This window comes from Mauremys mutica, chromosome 11 (assembly GCF_020497125.1).
Source record: "Mauremys mutica isolate MM-2020 ecotype Southern chromosome 11, ASM2049712v1, whole genome shotgun sequence".
In the NCBI taxonomy this organism is placed as follows: domain Eukaryota; kingdom Metazoa; phylum Chordata; order Testudines; family Geoemydidae; genus Mauremys; species Mauremys mutica.
The window spans coordinates 70459363-70475500 of record NC_059082.1 but is presented as its reverse complement, the minus strand read 5'-3'; the positions used below and the strand labels follow the sequence as shown (position 1 = coordinate 70475500).

The 16138-nt window shown below is 43.4% G+C and overlaps 1 protein-coding gene across 1 annotated transcript in view; it reads right to left on the bottom strand.

The window, feature by feature from the left end:
- The window catches only part of MOSMO (modulator of smoothened), a 51379-nt gene that overhangs the window by 18473 nt on the left and 16768 nt on the right, over positions 1-16138 (bottom strand). The window contains exon 2 of the mRNA XM_044981131.1: positions 215-427. Coding sequence (XP_044837066.1) covers positions 215-427 — 213 coding nt within the window. The remainder of the gene's footprint in view (positions 1-214; positions 428-16138) is intronic.

Below are 16138 nucleotides of genomic sequence, written 5' to 3'. Positions count from 1 at the left end.
CTCAGCCACTTCTGGATACCAAACCCCTGATTTTAAAGAAGAGGATTATTTCCACAAAGCAGGAATTTAAAAGGAAAAGCATTCTGTCTGATCAGGGCAGAGTTTTACCACTGGTCTCTGGCAACAACCCCCACCCAGATTTGTTTAAAAAAAAAAAAAAAAATCTACCAGTTAATCCTTCAGACAGGCTTATTTTGTAGCTGAAGTCACTTACTTCCAGTGAATGCTATCCAGCGGGCATATTTAGTAGCTTCTCTTCGCCAGTGGGAAGCCACTAGCAAACCACACGTGACAGTCAGTGAAATGATTCCCATAATGATGAAAAATAATGTGGTGACCCACTCAGGAGGCAGCCGTGGAGGAATACAGGTCCTGTCACGTCCATGGATGGTTTGACACTGTCGCACAAGGCCAACTGTGAGTGCACCTGAAAATACAGAGAGGTAAGTCTTAGCAGGATCTACTTTTCCAAAGTACTATTCTGAGATGTCCTCATCTTCCCCATTGAAGGCTCAGTGTCATACCAAGACTCAGTCTAGCCAGAGAGGGTGGATGTGGCTCTCCTATGGAGTCTGTCAATGTCATTCAATGTCAGCTGAAGTGGTGATATGGGGGGGGGGGTCGGGGCGGAGAAGAGGGAGGGTGAGTCAACTGGGTCTAGCGCTGCACCCATTTTGCTCAGCACAGTATTCGGAAAGGTAACACAAATAAATTGTTTCTCCACACCTGTAAATACAAATTTACTGCTGTAAGGCACAACACGTGTGTGTCTAGATCATAGCTAGAATGTGTCTTTTGAAGGATGCACTTGAGAATATCCCTTTCAGAATTCTTTCATCCAAGAGGGCTAGGTTGGTTCTTCTGATAGTTAAACAGGCAAGTTAATACATACTAGGGTTTCTATGTTACCAGATTTAAAGGTCACTTTAATCCATTCAGTACACAGGATGCAAGAGAATGGGTCTAATTATTACAAATATTCTAAGGTTGTGCCACAACCTGCAGCCTATAGGAAAAAGAAACTAAGGTAATTAAAAAGTTATAGTTTACTTCCAGTTTAGTAATGGAAGAGTCATTTAACACACAGAATATAGGAAAGACAATAATGCAATGCACAGAGTTTTGTAAGTGGCACAAGATTAGGTACTTTCCATTAAACCCAAATAGTTTTGATTTTAAGTTTAAATTTACTGCTTTCAAGCACGGCTGCTGGAATTAGGGGTGTTGGAGGTGCGGCAGGGTTTCCATCATATTTACAGTTTTGTTCAATGGCTTTCAGCACCCCCACTATGAAAGCAGTGACATTGCAACAACTTTTAAGATGCACAAAGAAGTTTTTACGGTCCAATACTAACTGCAAAACTTAATTTACTGGAAAATTTGAGCCCAGACATAACATGAGATTCAAAGAGACCGTCTGCCAATGTCTCTAAAATCTTGAATCCTGCATTTTGTGGTACAATCAATTCCACCCCTATTCACAAATCCTTTTCACATGTAAAGATGATTTCCTACAGCCAAATCAAAGATAGTACCATGCACTGCTGAGTTTATCTTACGTTAGTAAAAAAAATCAACCCCCTCCCCCAAATATTAGACACTGTAAACAAGTGTTGCTATACTTAAAAGCACACTTTAAAAATGGAACTGGGAAATTGAAGTTCTGTGAGCTATTCAGGAGTAGAAAAGATTTCTGTATCCTATTCTTAATGCTTTTCCAAAAGAGAAAATATGCAAACCAAAACACTCAACTCACTGACCGGAACAACGGCTGGTGTTTACACCTACCCTCCAGGATGCCAGGGCCAGAAATAGGCACAAGTGCCTTTTGTGAGTGCACACAGACTGCCTGCTTATGCTCCCAGCACTCATGCCCAGCAGAATCAAAACAAACGCAGGTCGTTATTTTTGAGTAATAAGGTAGTGTACCAGGTCAGATTTTCTCTTTCTGCTGGAATATTTTAAAAACAAGAGCAGAATTAGGAATAAGCAAGTTCTGAACCAAATCTGTTCAACCAATTCTGGAATCTTTGTTCAGGTTGTGGACTCTGTTCAAATATGTCCCTTTAGTTACATTTTTTTTTTTTAAACAAAAACATGCAGACAGGTTGACTTCTCTCTTGTTAAGACAACCCTGCAAACAAACCTACAACCAAGGAAGCTACAGCAACAAGATTATTCCATATCTTGGGAAAATTAGTAGTTTCTGCTCAAACATATAGAGATGTGTAACAGTAGGATTGATGTAGGTCAGGATTAAGGAGAATACTGGCAGAGTTACACAAGGAAGTTTGCACTGTACCTACATACGTAGGACATGGCTCTAGTCTTTGCAAGAACTTTGGACTCCTCAGTCTTTTGCTGCTGAGAGCCACAGGGGCTAAGATAGGCCTTATAGATCTTGGACTGGATCTGAGCAATCTTCCAGAGGGTCTCACTTGGAGGGCTCCCTTCCGGACGAGGAGCTGCAGGAGACAGGGTTGGTGTTAGCGGGTAGCAAACAGGGCAATTGCCTGGGGCCCCAAGCCACAGGGGGCCCTGCAAAGCTAAGTTACATCACATCTACAGAGTCACTGTGGGTAAATGTAATACGAGTATTACAGTAATTTAAACTCTAAAAGTGGAAATAAATCAGACTAAAGCAGAGGTTTTCAAAGTGTGGGGCACCCCCCAGAGGGCACAGAGGAATGTTGGGAAGGGGCATGGCAATGCCAAGCAGTTTCTGCCCTGGGCCCCATTGAGTCCTACGCTGGCCCTGGCAGGAAAGTGTCTTTATCCTTGTGGGTTCTGGGAGCGAATGCAGAAGATCAAACACCCAGAAGGTGAATGTCCCTCTCCAGGCACTTGAGGCACCGTATGTGGCTGTAGTATGCCGGGAAGACACCTGGGCAGGAAGTGCATATTTTAACCCCAGGCTCTTCTGCTTTTTCAGTTCTGCCATCACACAGAACTGAAAGAGAATCACCAACTGACTAAACTAACTGCTAACGCCAGGGTGGATAAAAATCAATTATTTTTAAAAAATATATTTTAAAAAAATCAGATTTTTTTTGATAAAATGCTTTCTGAGGAAAAAACCTATTTAAAGATAGTTTTAATTAAGATACATTATAGCGCAAAGCCATCTCATCATGGAATAGGGATTATAAATTAAAATTCTATAGTATGAGACAATATAGTCATGTAATGTTTAAGAAAAGTTTTGTAAATGAGTTTCAATAGTTCATGGATTAAGGACCTGATTTTATGGAGTTCCAGGGGCTTCTGTATAGATTATTTACGTTAATTTTTCTACCTACCCAATGAGACTAGTGCTCAGTCTAGAAGATACCATCAGAGATGCTTAGTTTTGCTGTTCTCAAACTGTGGATTTGCATCTCCAGAGATAACATGCTTGTTAACAGCAAAAATGTTTTTAAAGAAATAAATATACAGAGGTGAGAAATAACAGACCTCAACCCTACTGTCCCTCTGCAAATTTGTGTACACACAGTCAATCCCTTACCTCTCTCTAAAAGTGCAAAGTTTCAAAAAGTTCAATGAATAGAAGATTGTTCGGGGCAGAATAGATCTGGACAAGGAGAAGAAGTCTGGAGATAAATGTGAGAAGGGAGGGACAGGCAATAAGAACAAAAGTGGAACTGTTTGAGCAGCATATTCCAGAATTTTAGAGGTCTTTATGAGTGTAGCCTTCATTAATTTGAAATCTGCCATACCATTCTCTCACTAGAAGGGAAAACCTGTAATGGCAGCAAATCCACCCTGGCTAATGCTAACTGAGAAAAAAGCAGCTCTAGTTTCAAAGAGCCTGGAGAGGTTCATGTCTGTCCAGGCATATGGCTGAAAATAACAGAGGTGGCCAGGGCATTCTGCCCTTTATATAGACTTGTCCTCAGAACGTCGGTGACGTTGAGGGGAGGGGCTGGGAGCACAAGAGTGCTCTAGTTCAGTGGTTCTCAAACTTTTGTGCTGGTGACCCCTTTCACACAGCAAGCCTCTGAGTGTGACCCCCCCCCCCCGGTAAATGTATAAAAATGTGTTTTTAATTTAACGCCATTATAAATGCTGGAGGCAAATTGGGGTTTGGGGTGGAGGCTGACAGCTTGTGACACCCCATGTAATAACCTTACAAACCCTGAGGGGTCCCAACCCCCAGTTTGAGAACCCCTGCCTTAGAGTCTTGTAAATTCTATCTCATGTGCAATCACTATTGCAACTGATTTACATATGCATGCACATGCCAAAGGACAACACTGAATATTTGTCAAAGAATTCAACACAAACATTTCTACATGTTGCGTTCAATCATTTCAGCCGTGTGCCTAATGCAAACAGGCAAATTGATACCCAGCAGCTGCCTGACACACTAACTCAGCAAAGGAAATCTCAATTAGCCTTTCATAGCCCACTGACGAGATGTGGGAGAAGACAAGGCAAAAATACTGGACCAGATGTAGTTTTACACCAATATCTGCAGGACACTGGACGTGTAGCTAGAAAACAGCCACTGCTTCACTATTTGGGAGTCATCAAGTTCTATCTAATGTATAGAATGAAAAGGCATTTGTCACTCAGAGAGTAACAATTATAGCACAATAGCTGAAAATTCAGTAAATGTTCAAAGGTGCTGGATTAAACAGCTGTGGAAACAGAAACACTTTTTAGCCACAGCACAGGAACAGGTCCCTCCATCCTCACAGTGCCGACACAACTACTCCTGGGGAAATTCTGCAACAAAAAAATAAAAATTCTGCACACAGTATTTTCAAATTCTGCAAAATTCTGCATATTTTATTTGTCAAAATAGCACAATATAATCACACCAGTTTCAATTATTTTTTGACATTTATTTCAAAATACCTGTTAGCAAGAATGTCTGTAACAATACAGATAACAAAAAAGATTCAGAAAATGTTTTTTAAATCGATTATTTACTAGGCATATTAATAGAGAACTCTGAGTAATGATTCATTTAAACTACAATACACAATCATATTTCCTGCACCCCCACAGAAGTACTGCAAAGCCTTGCGGGAGTCAGGGGTAACGGAGGAGCTGAGGGAGAGGGAAGTAAATTGGTGAGAAGGGGCCTGGGTGTGAACTTGGAGGGTTGTTGGGTATGGGTGGGAAAAGTATGGAACAGGTTTTTTGGGGAGGGGTGGGGGGAGACCGTTAGGGAGCTTCCCCCACCAGACCCTATCTGACCCCTAGTCTCTCCCATTCAGTCAGGCACACGTGCCCCTGTCCACATGTGTCTGTGCCCCCACCCAGCCACTCCCCTGTCCCTATGTGTCCCTGTACCTCCTCCCCGTCCCCATGTGTCTGTGTCCCCACCCAGCCACCCCCATCTCTATGTAGCTCTGCACCCCCTCCCCTATCACCATGTGGCCATGCCCCTCCTTCCCCCCCGTGGTTCTCTGCCTCCACTCCACTCAGCCCCTGCCCCAGTCTGTCCTTCCCCACTAGTCCTTATGAGCCCCTGTCTGACCCTCCCACTAGCACCCCACACGGTCTGTCTCCCCAAAGCCCATCTCCTGACCTGGCCTGGCAGGAACTGCGAAGAAGGCAGGCTCTTTCTCTTCCCTAGCTGGCTGGGAGCAGCTGCTGTGGTCTATCAGCACAGTGCCCTCTGGTGGGCAAAAGGCAGAACTGCAGAAAGTTATGTTCTGCTGGGAGCTGCTGCTCTGTTCTACTGCCACAGTGCCCTCTGGTGGCAAAAGGCAGAACTGCAGCAACTTTTCAGCAGAAGCCTTTTTTTGCACAAAAAAATAAAAATATACACAGCTCATTTATTATGCGCACATAGTGGTGCAGAATTCCCCCAGGAGTAACTAAGACACCCTGAACTAGAGGGACCACTTGAAGGTATGAGAAATAATCTCTGTTTCCACACCATGTCTAACCCCAGGCTCTCTGCTGAGACTGCCAGCAAGGGCGTCAACTAGTGCCAGTCCTGGAAGCAGTATAAGATACAGATATCTGGTCCACTAGGAACTGGATTCAAACTGCCAATTCCTTTCACATAGCTCAAACAGCCTTCAGAAGTTAACAAGTCAGTCTCTACTGACGGGCTCAATTTAAACCAGTAACCTAGAGATGAAAGGTTTCATAACCCTTTCCCTACCCCTTGCATTGCCCCCAAGTCATCCAGTCCAACAAAAATATTGTCATTTTTAAACACAGCATATTTATGCCAAAACATCCACCTGAACCACTTACAAAAATACTCCTTTGCAAACATTTTCGAGAGGATAGCTTGACTAATAATTCAATGCAGTTTTACCAGTCTCAAAAAAATAAAGCATTTCATATTTGTGTAGATATATCTGTCTGCTGCTCAAAACCACCAAACTTCAACTCTTCCAACACAGCCAATCAAATGCCATCCTACTCCTGTTTCCTAGGTAACCAACAGAGCTACCAAGAAGGAAATCCATATAGTGATGGAAAGAAACAAAGACTGTTGCAGCTATTTCCCTCCCTAACACCTATGAATTATTAAAAGTGTCACAATGATACCAGGACTGAGACACCGTGACATATGAAATGCACATTATAACAGCAGATTATTACTGTTCTTCATTATTTGCTTGTAGCAGCATCCAAAATTACCCATGTAATGTATGGCCACAGAAAGACTGTTCCTGCCCTGAAGAGCTTACAACCCAATAAGAAACAGACACAAAAGAGGGTGAGGGTGGAGTGGGGATACCAAGTCAGAAGTACAATAAAAGGTCACATGGCCCATAAGTCTATTTGAGATATTTCCTTTGTTCTTAAATCTCTTACCTCTTCACCTTGATACCCGCTCATCCTCAGTCCTCACCTATCACCCATTGCTACTGAACCTGTTACATTTTCCTGTTTCTATTTAAAATAACCAACAAACTACTATATTTAAAGGCATCAACTTCTATTCACCACATCTTCCCTAGCCACAGCCTCTATTCCAGTCTCATTACACTCCTACCTCCCAAAAGTCAACCACTTCCTTGGCACAAATGCTCACTACTAACATCAGACACAATACTGTTACCCTTACAGAGGAGGTAAAACTAACCAACTGTCATCTATTTACAGTCTACATATACTTAGCTTGCTCCCCGCCCACCCAGCCACTTGTGCTAAAAGTCCCTGGATTTGATCACCAGGGGAGTGGGGTGGTGGGGAAAGCTGGCAGAGCATTTTTCTTAAACAAACAGGTGAAGCAGGTTCCACAGTCTGACAGAACCCACATCTTCAGTCACAAGACTCAGTGTAGAGCCATTCTGTTTACTCTGGATTTTGCTTAATAGGGTGATGGTAGGTAAAATTTTGGCTTATTGCTGATTGTGGCACATAACTTAGGCCTGGTTTACACTATGGAGTTAGGTCGAATTTAGCCGCATTAGGTCGATTTTAAAATGAATGTGTCCACACAAGCAACTTCGTTCCGTCGACTTAAAGGGCTCTTAAAATCGACTTCTGTACTCCTCTCCTGACGAGGGAATAAGCGCTAAAATCGACATTGCTGGGTTGAATTTGGGGTAGTGCGGGCACAAATTGACAGTACTGGCCTCTGGGAGTTATCTCAGAGTGCTCCAATGTGACCGCTCTGGACAGCACTTTGAACTCCGATGCACTAGCCAGGTACACAGGAAAAGCTCCAGCAACTTTTGAATTTCATTTCCTGTTTGGTCAGTGTGGCGAACTCAGCAGCACAGGTGACCATGCAGTCCCCCCAGAATCATAGAGCATAGAATGTTTCTACGCTCCACCTATCATCTCTGTCCCTGAGGTTATCGCAGATTAGAAGGCGAAAAAAAACGCACTCATGATGACATGTTTTCCAAGCTCATGCAGTCCTCCTGCACTGATAGGGCACAGCTTAATGCATGGAAGCAGAGGCCAGGAGAGAATTAAGTGAGCACAAAGAGCGGAGGCAGGACACGATGCTGAGGAAAGCCAGCAAGAGCACAGACCCCCGCTGCATCCACTGTATAACTGCCTACCCTCCTCCCCATGTTCCATAGCCTCCTCACCCAGATGCCCAAGAACTCAGGGGGGAAGCTCCGGGCACCCAGCCACTCCATTCCAGAGGCTGGCCCAAGCAACAGAAGGTTGTCATTCAAACAGTTTGATTTTTAGTGTGACTACAATAAGCAATGTGGCCACATCCTTCCCTCCTCCCCCACCTCACCCAGGCTACCTTGTCCATTATCTCATTTTTTTTTTAAATTAATAAAGAAAGAATGCATGGTTTCAAAACAATAGTTACTTTATTTCGAAGGGCGGAGGGTGGTTGGCTTACAGGGAATTAAAATCAACAAAGGGGGCGGGTTTGCATCAAGGAGAAACACACACAACTGTCACACCGTAGCCTGGCCAGTCATGAAACTGGTTTTCAAAGCCTCTCTGATGCACAGCACGCCTTGCTGTGCTCTTCTAATCACCCTGGTGTCTGGCTGCTCAAAATTGGACACCAGGCGATTTGCCTAAACCTCCCACCCCACCATAAATGTCTCCCCCTTACTCTCACAGATATTATGGAGCAAACAGCAAGCAGCAATAACAATGGGAATGTTGGTTGCGCTGAGGTCTGACGTAGTCAGCAAACAGTGCCAGCGAGCTTTTAAAGTGCGTGATGGTGAGCTGAGTGGGCTCCATGCTTGCCATGGTATGGCGTCTGCATGGGTAACCCAGGAAAAAAGGCGCAAAACCATTGACAGCCATTGCTTTCATGGAGGGAGGGGCAACTGACGACATGTACCCAAAACCACCCGCGACAATGTTTTTGCCCCATCAGGCATTGGGAGCTTAACCCAGAATTCCAATGGGCGGCGGAGACTGCGGGAACTGTGGGATAGCTATCCACAGTGCACTGCTCCAAAAGTCCATGCTAGCCACAGTAGTGAGGACACACTCCGCCGACTTAATACGCTTAGTGGGGACATACACAATCGACTGTATAAAATCGATTTCTAAAAGTCGACTTCTATAAAATGATTTAATTTCATAGTGTAGACATACCCTCAGATGCCATTGATATAAAACACTTAGGTTTAGTGTGTTTTAATAATGATTTAAGTAGATGAGCCCAGGCTAATTGGGCACTTTAAATAAAAATAGGGAAAAAAAAGAATTGTGGTTTTCTAATGCCACACATGCAGGATAGCTTTTTGTATATAAATAGTGGAACAGATCCGCTAAGACTTCCGCCCTCCTCCAGACACACTTTTTTTTTTTTTTTGAGCAGAGGAAAAGAAAAGAGCTGCGGAGGGTTGTTCATTGGTGGTGAGAAGGCACTTTTTATGAAGGCAAGGTTACAATAAAATGTTAGCATATTACCCGGACAAGTAAATATTAAAAAAACCTGGCTAAAAATTCTGTCTTGTGACCAGAGCTCTCTTCCTCTTCATATACTGGAAAGGGGAACCAAACGTCTAGATCTCTCTTCTTTTGTGCTTCTCTTGTATATGAGCTTAGTGTCAACGCCTTCCATTACAAGAACAGTCCCCATTTTACTATGCCCAAATTCAGTAGGAGGGGATCATACGTATACAATAATGTGCAATACAGGGTATAGCTGCTAACAAAAAGAAAGAAATTAATTTCTATCTTTCTGTTTAAAACGCAGCTCCTTTACTGGAGCATTAAGTAAGTAGTTCGGAGATCTCCAGGAAGCAGCATTTTGTCATAAAATGAATCTCTAAGAGTTTCCTCTCAATAGTGTTTAATTCCTGAACACAGCCACCACATATGTAATAATGTTCCCCTTTCCCTACAGCCCCACCAAAAGAGCACCTTCCTAGTAGCAAAAATGATGATGATCTCAACTGGAGTTAAATGTAATCTCTATGGCAATTTATAAAATGTTATGACCTACACAAACTTAAGATGCATAGTCCCTTTCCTATATTTAGAGACCCATTCATCCAGATCCATTTTTTGGTCCAAATCCCTTTCCCATCTTTTCATCTGGGTTGTTTTCTTATCAAGATCTTTTTCAATCAAAACTATATATCTATATATATATCCATCTATCCATCTATATATATATATATATATTAGAAATTAAACCTTTTGTTCCAGCCTGCTCCTGGGTCAACTCCTCAAATGTGGTTAAAGATCTAGATAGAGTCACCTGATATCCAGATTACACAATAAAATCTTTGACTTGTAAATGTTGAAAGTCAAGTGTGTCTAAACTCTACCCAACTCATAACTGGAAAGGAGCAAGGTCCAGACCCACTGTATAGGAGGTACAGATTTCAGCTCGCTCTCTTTTTAATAGTGGTGGCCTGCAGAGGCAAAAAGTTCCAACACTCTATGTTATTTGACCCATGTGAAGACCCCAAGAATCAAGATGGAGCACGGTGTGGACTGATGCTCTCCATTAAACGTTAAGGATAACCATAGGGCTTACTTTAGCCAACCTAGCCTTAAGCATGTCTGCTTGCTTCCCACCTGCAGTCATGCCTCTCATGGAGGCTTCCATCAGCCAGTCGATGCACAGATGAGGACTTCTGGTGGGGGATAAATAGGACTAATTCAGATTTTAGACTAGACTACAGTAGTTCTAATGTAACCCCCCCTTAGTACAGAATAAGCAGAAGCTGTTTTGAAAGAGTATATTTCAAAGTTGTCCAAGGACTTTGGCAGCTATTTAGCGGGATACTTCCAATGCTATTTATAAGGATTTTTCATGTGATATGCTGTTTCAAGTGGTGCAGCTGCAGCTATAAAAGGGTAAAATGAGGCATTTACTTCTCTAAGTATATCTTGGTGTACTTTGCCTTTTAATAAATGTACACACATGGAGCCATATTCAAGGCATGAGCTTCATCTAAGCAGAAGAACAAAATTCCATAGCCAGGAAGCTGCAGTGTGTGTGTCACTCTGGCCTTTCCCAAAACTCCATGGAATTTACATTACAGATTCACTGCTGCCATAGTCAGAGAGGGTGTTTCTGGGCATGGGATTATCAAGCTCCATGCATTTTAGTGTATAACCCATCCAAACTTCAAACCCTATAAACTCTGCCATACAGGACATTATGCAAGCGCTTTTGAGAAGGCCAGAATAGAGAGTAAAACCCTGCTTTTGCAGTATTCCTATTTTTTGCAGCATTTGTACCCATTTTGGAAGCCATATATGGGTGGGTGTAGCAAAGGGAAAGCAACCTGATGAGCAAATGGTAGAGAACGACAAAACTGGAAAGGGAGGGAAAAGAATTTTGGTTAAAGGTACTGGGACAGCCTCTTCTGCTTACAAAATACACCCCTGACTTTTTATATAACTTCACAGGTTGCAGAATATTTGTATTTAAGGTCTTACCAAAAGATGCCTGTAAAGTAAAGTAAACTGCATGGTATTCTTCTGTATCTCAGAAAGATCAGGATTTGAGTCTATGGTTAAAGGGAATCTAGTTATTCCAAATCTGATGCTTAGACCATTGAGTTATAGACCTAGCTTAAAAACATTTACGTAGCCATATGCAGTGCCATCAAGACATTTTCCAGAAAGACTCATATATACACATAATTAATGATTCACAAGGAAACCAGACAACCCCCTATTTTCTCACTTCATTGCTTCACTACATACAGCATGACAACAAAAACAAACCTGAATTATACCTACAAAATTACAGTGATAGATCGGTATAGGTTATCCTGCACAATTAAAGCACAATTTTATCACCTGCCAGTTCATGAAGTGTGTTAACACTAACTAATCACAGGAAAGCTTTAAAGTTCAACCTTATTGGCCTTGTCTACTGCAGGATTTTCAGACCCGTAATTCCCAGCTGCTACAGCTCTACTCGTAGCTTAGCGGTCAGACTTGCTACACCATACTATCCCTACCCTACAACCTGGCAGTAAAAATGCACAAGCTCTGACTACATTAAAGTGTACCACAGTGCTACCAACTCCAAACTATACCAATGAAGTTGCACTTGGTAGTAGTTACGGGCAGGGCCGCCCAGAGGATTCCGGGGGCCCGGGGTCTTCGGCGGCGGGGGGCCCCTTCCGTTCCGGGACCCGCCGCCGAAGTGCCCCAAAGACCCGCGGCGGGAGGCCCCCGCCGCCGAATTACCGCCGAAGCGGGACCCGCCGCCCGGTCTTCGGCGGTAATTCGGTGGCGGGGGGGGGCAGTCCCCGCCGCGGGCCTTCGGGGCACTTCGGCGGCGGGTCCCGGAACAGAAGGGGCCCCCCGCTGCCGACGACCGGGCTGCGCTTCGACAGCGGCAGGTCCTGCTTCTCACCCCCCCCCCCCCCGCCCGGTCCCGGCCGCCGCTTCTCACCCCCCCCCCCCCGCCCGGCCCCGGCTTCTCCCCGACCCCGGCCCCTTACCGAGCGCGTCGCCGGCAGGGCCTGAGCTCCGTCCCGCTCAGAGCCGCGTGGTGAGGGGGCGGGGCTGTGAGCTCCATGCCGAGCGGAGGCAGCTGCCCCGCCCCCTCCCCACGCCGCTCTGAGCGGGGCGGGGCTCAGGCCCCGTTGGAGCTCCCAGCCCCGCCCCGCTCACCATGCGGATCGGGGCGGGGCTCAGCCGGAGTCTCGGCGCTTGATGCGCCGAGGCTCCAGGAGAGGGGCGGAGGCGGGAGCCTCCGCTCTTCTCTTGGGGGCCCCTGCGGAGCCCGGGGCAAATTGCCCCCTTTGCCCCCCCCTCTGGGCGGCCCTGGTTACGGGTCCAAATATCCTAGTATACATATAACCATTGAGGAGCCTGCGGGCAGAGTGTGTGGGGGAGTATACAGCAGTTCACACTTCTGTTATTACTGCTTGAACATTGTTCTCTGTATGGATGATGTAACAGGGCAAATGTTCTTTTTGGGGAAGGCTTTGCAACAAGAAAGGTATAGAGACTTTCAGTGCCTACAATTGAAAATTTGAGCTGTATACACCACCACAGTGTAAGTCCAGCTTCTATCATTGATGGATCTATAGTTGTGGAGAATTAAGGATCTAATTTTTGTCTAAAAGGCACGTTAGAGTAAATATTTGTAATTAATACAGAGAGGTTCCCAACATAAAGATTCCTGACTCACTTCTCCCAAAGCAAGTGATTTTTCCCTGGCTCTGTCTATTGATAAAAGACATACGTAACCTGTTCTAGGCCTCCATTCCTAAATTGTTTCACAGTAGTTTAAAATAAGTCTCCTCAATATAACAATTCCTCCTCTTTCCATACATACATTCACTGTCACTTTATCCCTGAACACAACCCCACATCAGCATGCAAGACCTGTGGGAACTTCTCTTTAATTATTAAAATACTGTCTGATGAGGAGACTATGGATTTCAACCAAGAATCAATTAACCTATGAAGCCATGTGACAATTTAGCCCTACAATAATTTACCTCTGAATAATTAGCACTATGGTAAGGTAGAGGGAGGTAGCACACTGATTTAACAAACTGGCTAGAGTCATCTGGATGCAAACAACATTTCCAGTAAAGCACAAGGTAGTTTATTTGCTATTGTTTTTAAACAAGGATTTTCTTCACAGGTTAGGTCTGACGGGAGTAATTTAGTGTTTAAGCCTCTAAAGGACTTCACTTTTCTTATCCAAATATTCAGAAAGAAGCACAATAGATTTGCTTTCTACTGCACAGATACTAAGCCTGTTGTTCAGTCTGCAGACTGAAAGGTGAACAAGTCTGGACTTGTTGAAATAAGATTTATGAATGCAGGAGGCTGAATTCGGATGGTGATAAATGTGTTGCAAAACAGAGGACTAACCATTTACTGCAAATGCTGAGGAAGTACAGGAGCTCAAAATGATGTTTATGTGAGTTTAGAATAATTACCTTTCCTGTCTTTAAGATGCAAACTATTTCCTTTTAGCATTCTGGTCTTTCCTCCTTAATTATCTGGCAATTACTGTAACTATGGTCCAAAAGCCTAGCAGTCTCACTTTGAAGTAGGCTAGTATTCTATGGACTGTCCAGCTGCAGTATTGATCCACACCCCACCAATAGGACAAAGCCAAAGGCCTGAGAAACCATATGTTCCTGTAAGAATATGCTATGGTCATAAAAGCAGAGGTTTCTAATTGACTACAGTCTTCTGTTAACATGTCACGTTTACAGAGGGTTTGCCCATAATATTTTCCTTTCTGGAAGAACTCTTTAGAAAGTGTCCCTTCAAGTCTCAGTTCATGGAGCTCATTATGAGAAGCACTGAGATATCACATCTCATTCTACTGCTAAGACAGTTTTTGAAGGAAGCTTTGCCAAAATAGTTTCAAACAAACTAGGCCAACACTCTACATTATGCATCGCATCAATTCCACTGATTAATATAGGTTTCAGAGTGGTAGCCATGTTAGTCTGTATCAGCAAAAACAACGAAAGTGGTTTTAGCCCACGAAAGCTTATGCTCAAATAAAATGGTTAGTCTCTAAGGTGCCACAAAGACTCCTCGTTGTTTTTGCTGATGAATACAGTTATACTATTTATCTTTCAATTTTATGTAAAAAACAATGAACTAGAATTAAAATTTAGGTGACCAAGAGTACATCTACACTGCAATTCAACATATGCAGCTGAGCTATGTCAGCCGACTTGGGCTCATGGGGCTATTTAATTGAGATGTAGGTGTTCAGGGTTGGGCCAGAGCCCAGGCTCTGGGACCCTGTGAGGGGAGAGGGTCTACATCTCAATTAAATAGCCCCATGAGCCTGAGTCAGCAGACACAGGCCAGCCACGGATGTTGAATTGCAGTGCAGACACACCTTAAGGGCCCAAGACTATAACTGTTACACAAAAGACTCCCACTGACAACATTGGGAGCTTGTAGTGCTTGATTTTATTTCTACTGTGTCTTAAGAGAAACTATAGGTGTCCATAAAATTAGGATACATAGAATGTAAACCAGCAAAGAAAGTGGAGCTAAGACTTCAGAAAGGCCAGATAAGATGTTCACTTAGTCACAGAGTAAGAGAAAAAAATAGTTTTAAAATATTCAAAGAATTTTGAGAGATTCAGACAAGGCAAAGACTTTAGGTTTGCTTGAAAAGTCATCTTTAAGAACAGAGTGTATCTTTTTAAGAATAACTTATGTTAAATCAATATTAAGCACACACAGAGATTGATTGTGCTACGAAAGCCACCATTTCCCTTCCACTCTGAATTTTGACTTTGGAGGTGAGGGAATAACCACTCTCCCACTGAAGCCAATTCACAGAGACTAGCCTTTATACAGAAGGGAGATAAGATATTCTTTCACTTAATGACAGAATGCCCCCTTCCTCCCACAGAGATGCTCAAAAACTCTTAAGATCCTGTGTCTGTGGTATCAGAATAGGACATCTTAGGACACTCAGAATAGGACACTATGTCACTAGTTCAAACTCAGTCCACAAAGGTAGTGACCAAAAGTGGTTACTCAGATTACTATTCAGTAGTCAATAATGAAGCAAGTTGTCTGGATGGACCACCATCTCAGAGTCCACATCACAAAAACAATCACAGTGGCATTGACTGGATCCTTCTTGGCACTCTGAGGAGATGTATCAAGAACTGATGAGTCCTGAAACTGAACTATTCTAAGTCAGCCTCCAAGTTAGGGTTGATGCATGTTAGCAGACCAAGGCAGGAAAGCTTGCCCTGCTGCTGCTCTCCATGCTGTGTCTATACTGTGGCTATGACAACAACTTAGGTCTTAAGAGTTCTTGATGCAGGACCTTGCATCAGTGCTAAATTCAGACCAAAAAACCAAACCACACTAAAAAGTGAGAAAGATAAATGATCACTGCAGCAGAGACATTAGGACCAGCTTTAAACTCCTCCTCTACAAGTAACAGACATTTAAATGCATGAGCCCCACATAAAATATTTTTAATTGAACTCAGCTTAAAAATAAGAGGACATGATCCAGTTAAGGCTAGTCTATTTTCTAATTCCAACATTCTGGGTTTCCAGTGCCACACAGGTATTGGAGTTTATTTATGTATTTTTAGACAAGATGGACCACCACATGTTGAGAAACTTATCCTCAGGCAACAACACAGAAATAGCTCTCCCAAGAACAAAACAAAGACTCTTCTGTGCTCTTACATACCAGAGCCAAGAAATCAGCCCATGCTAACAGTAATCTTTCCTAGTTTATAGCACAGCGTTTTTTAAAACGTGCGTAATCAGGATCTCTAAAA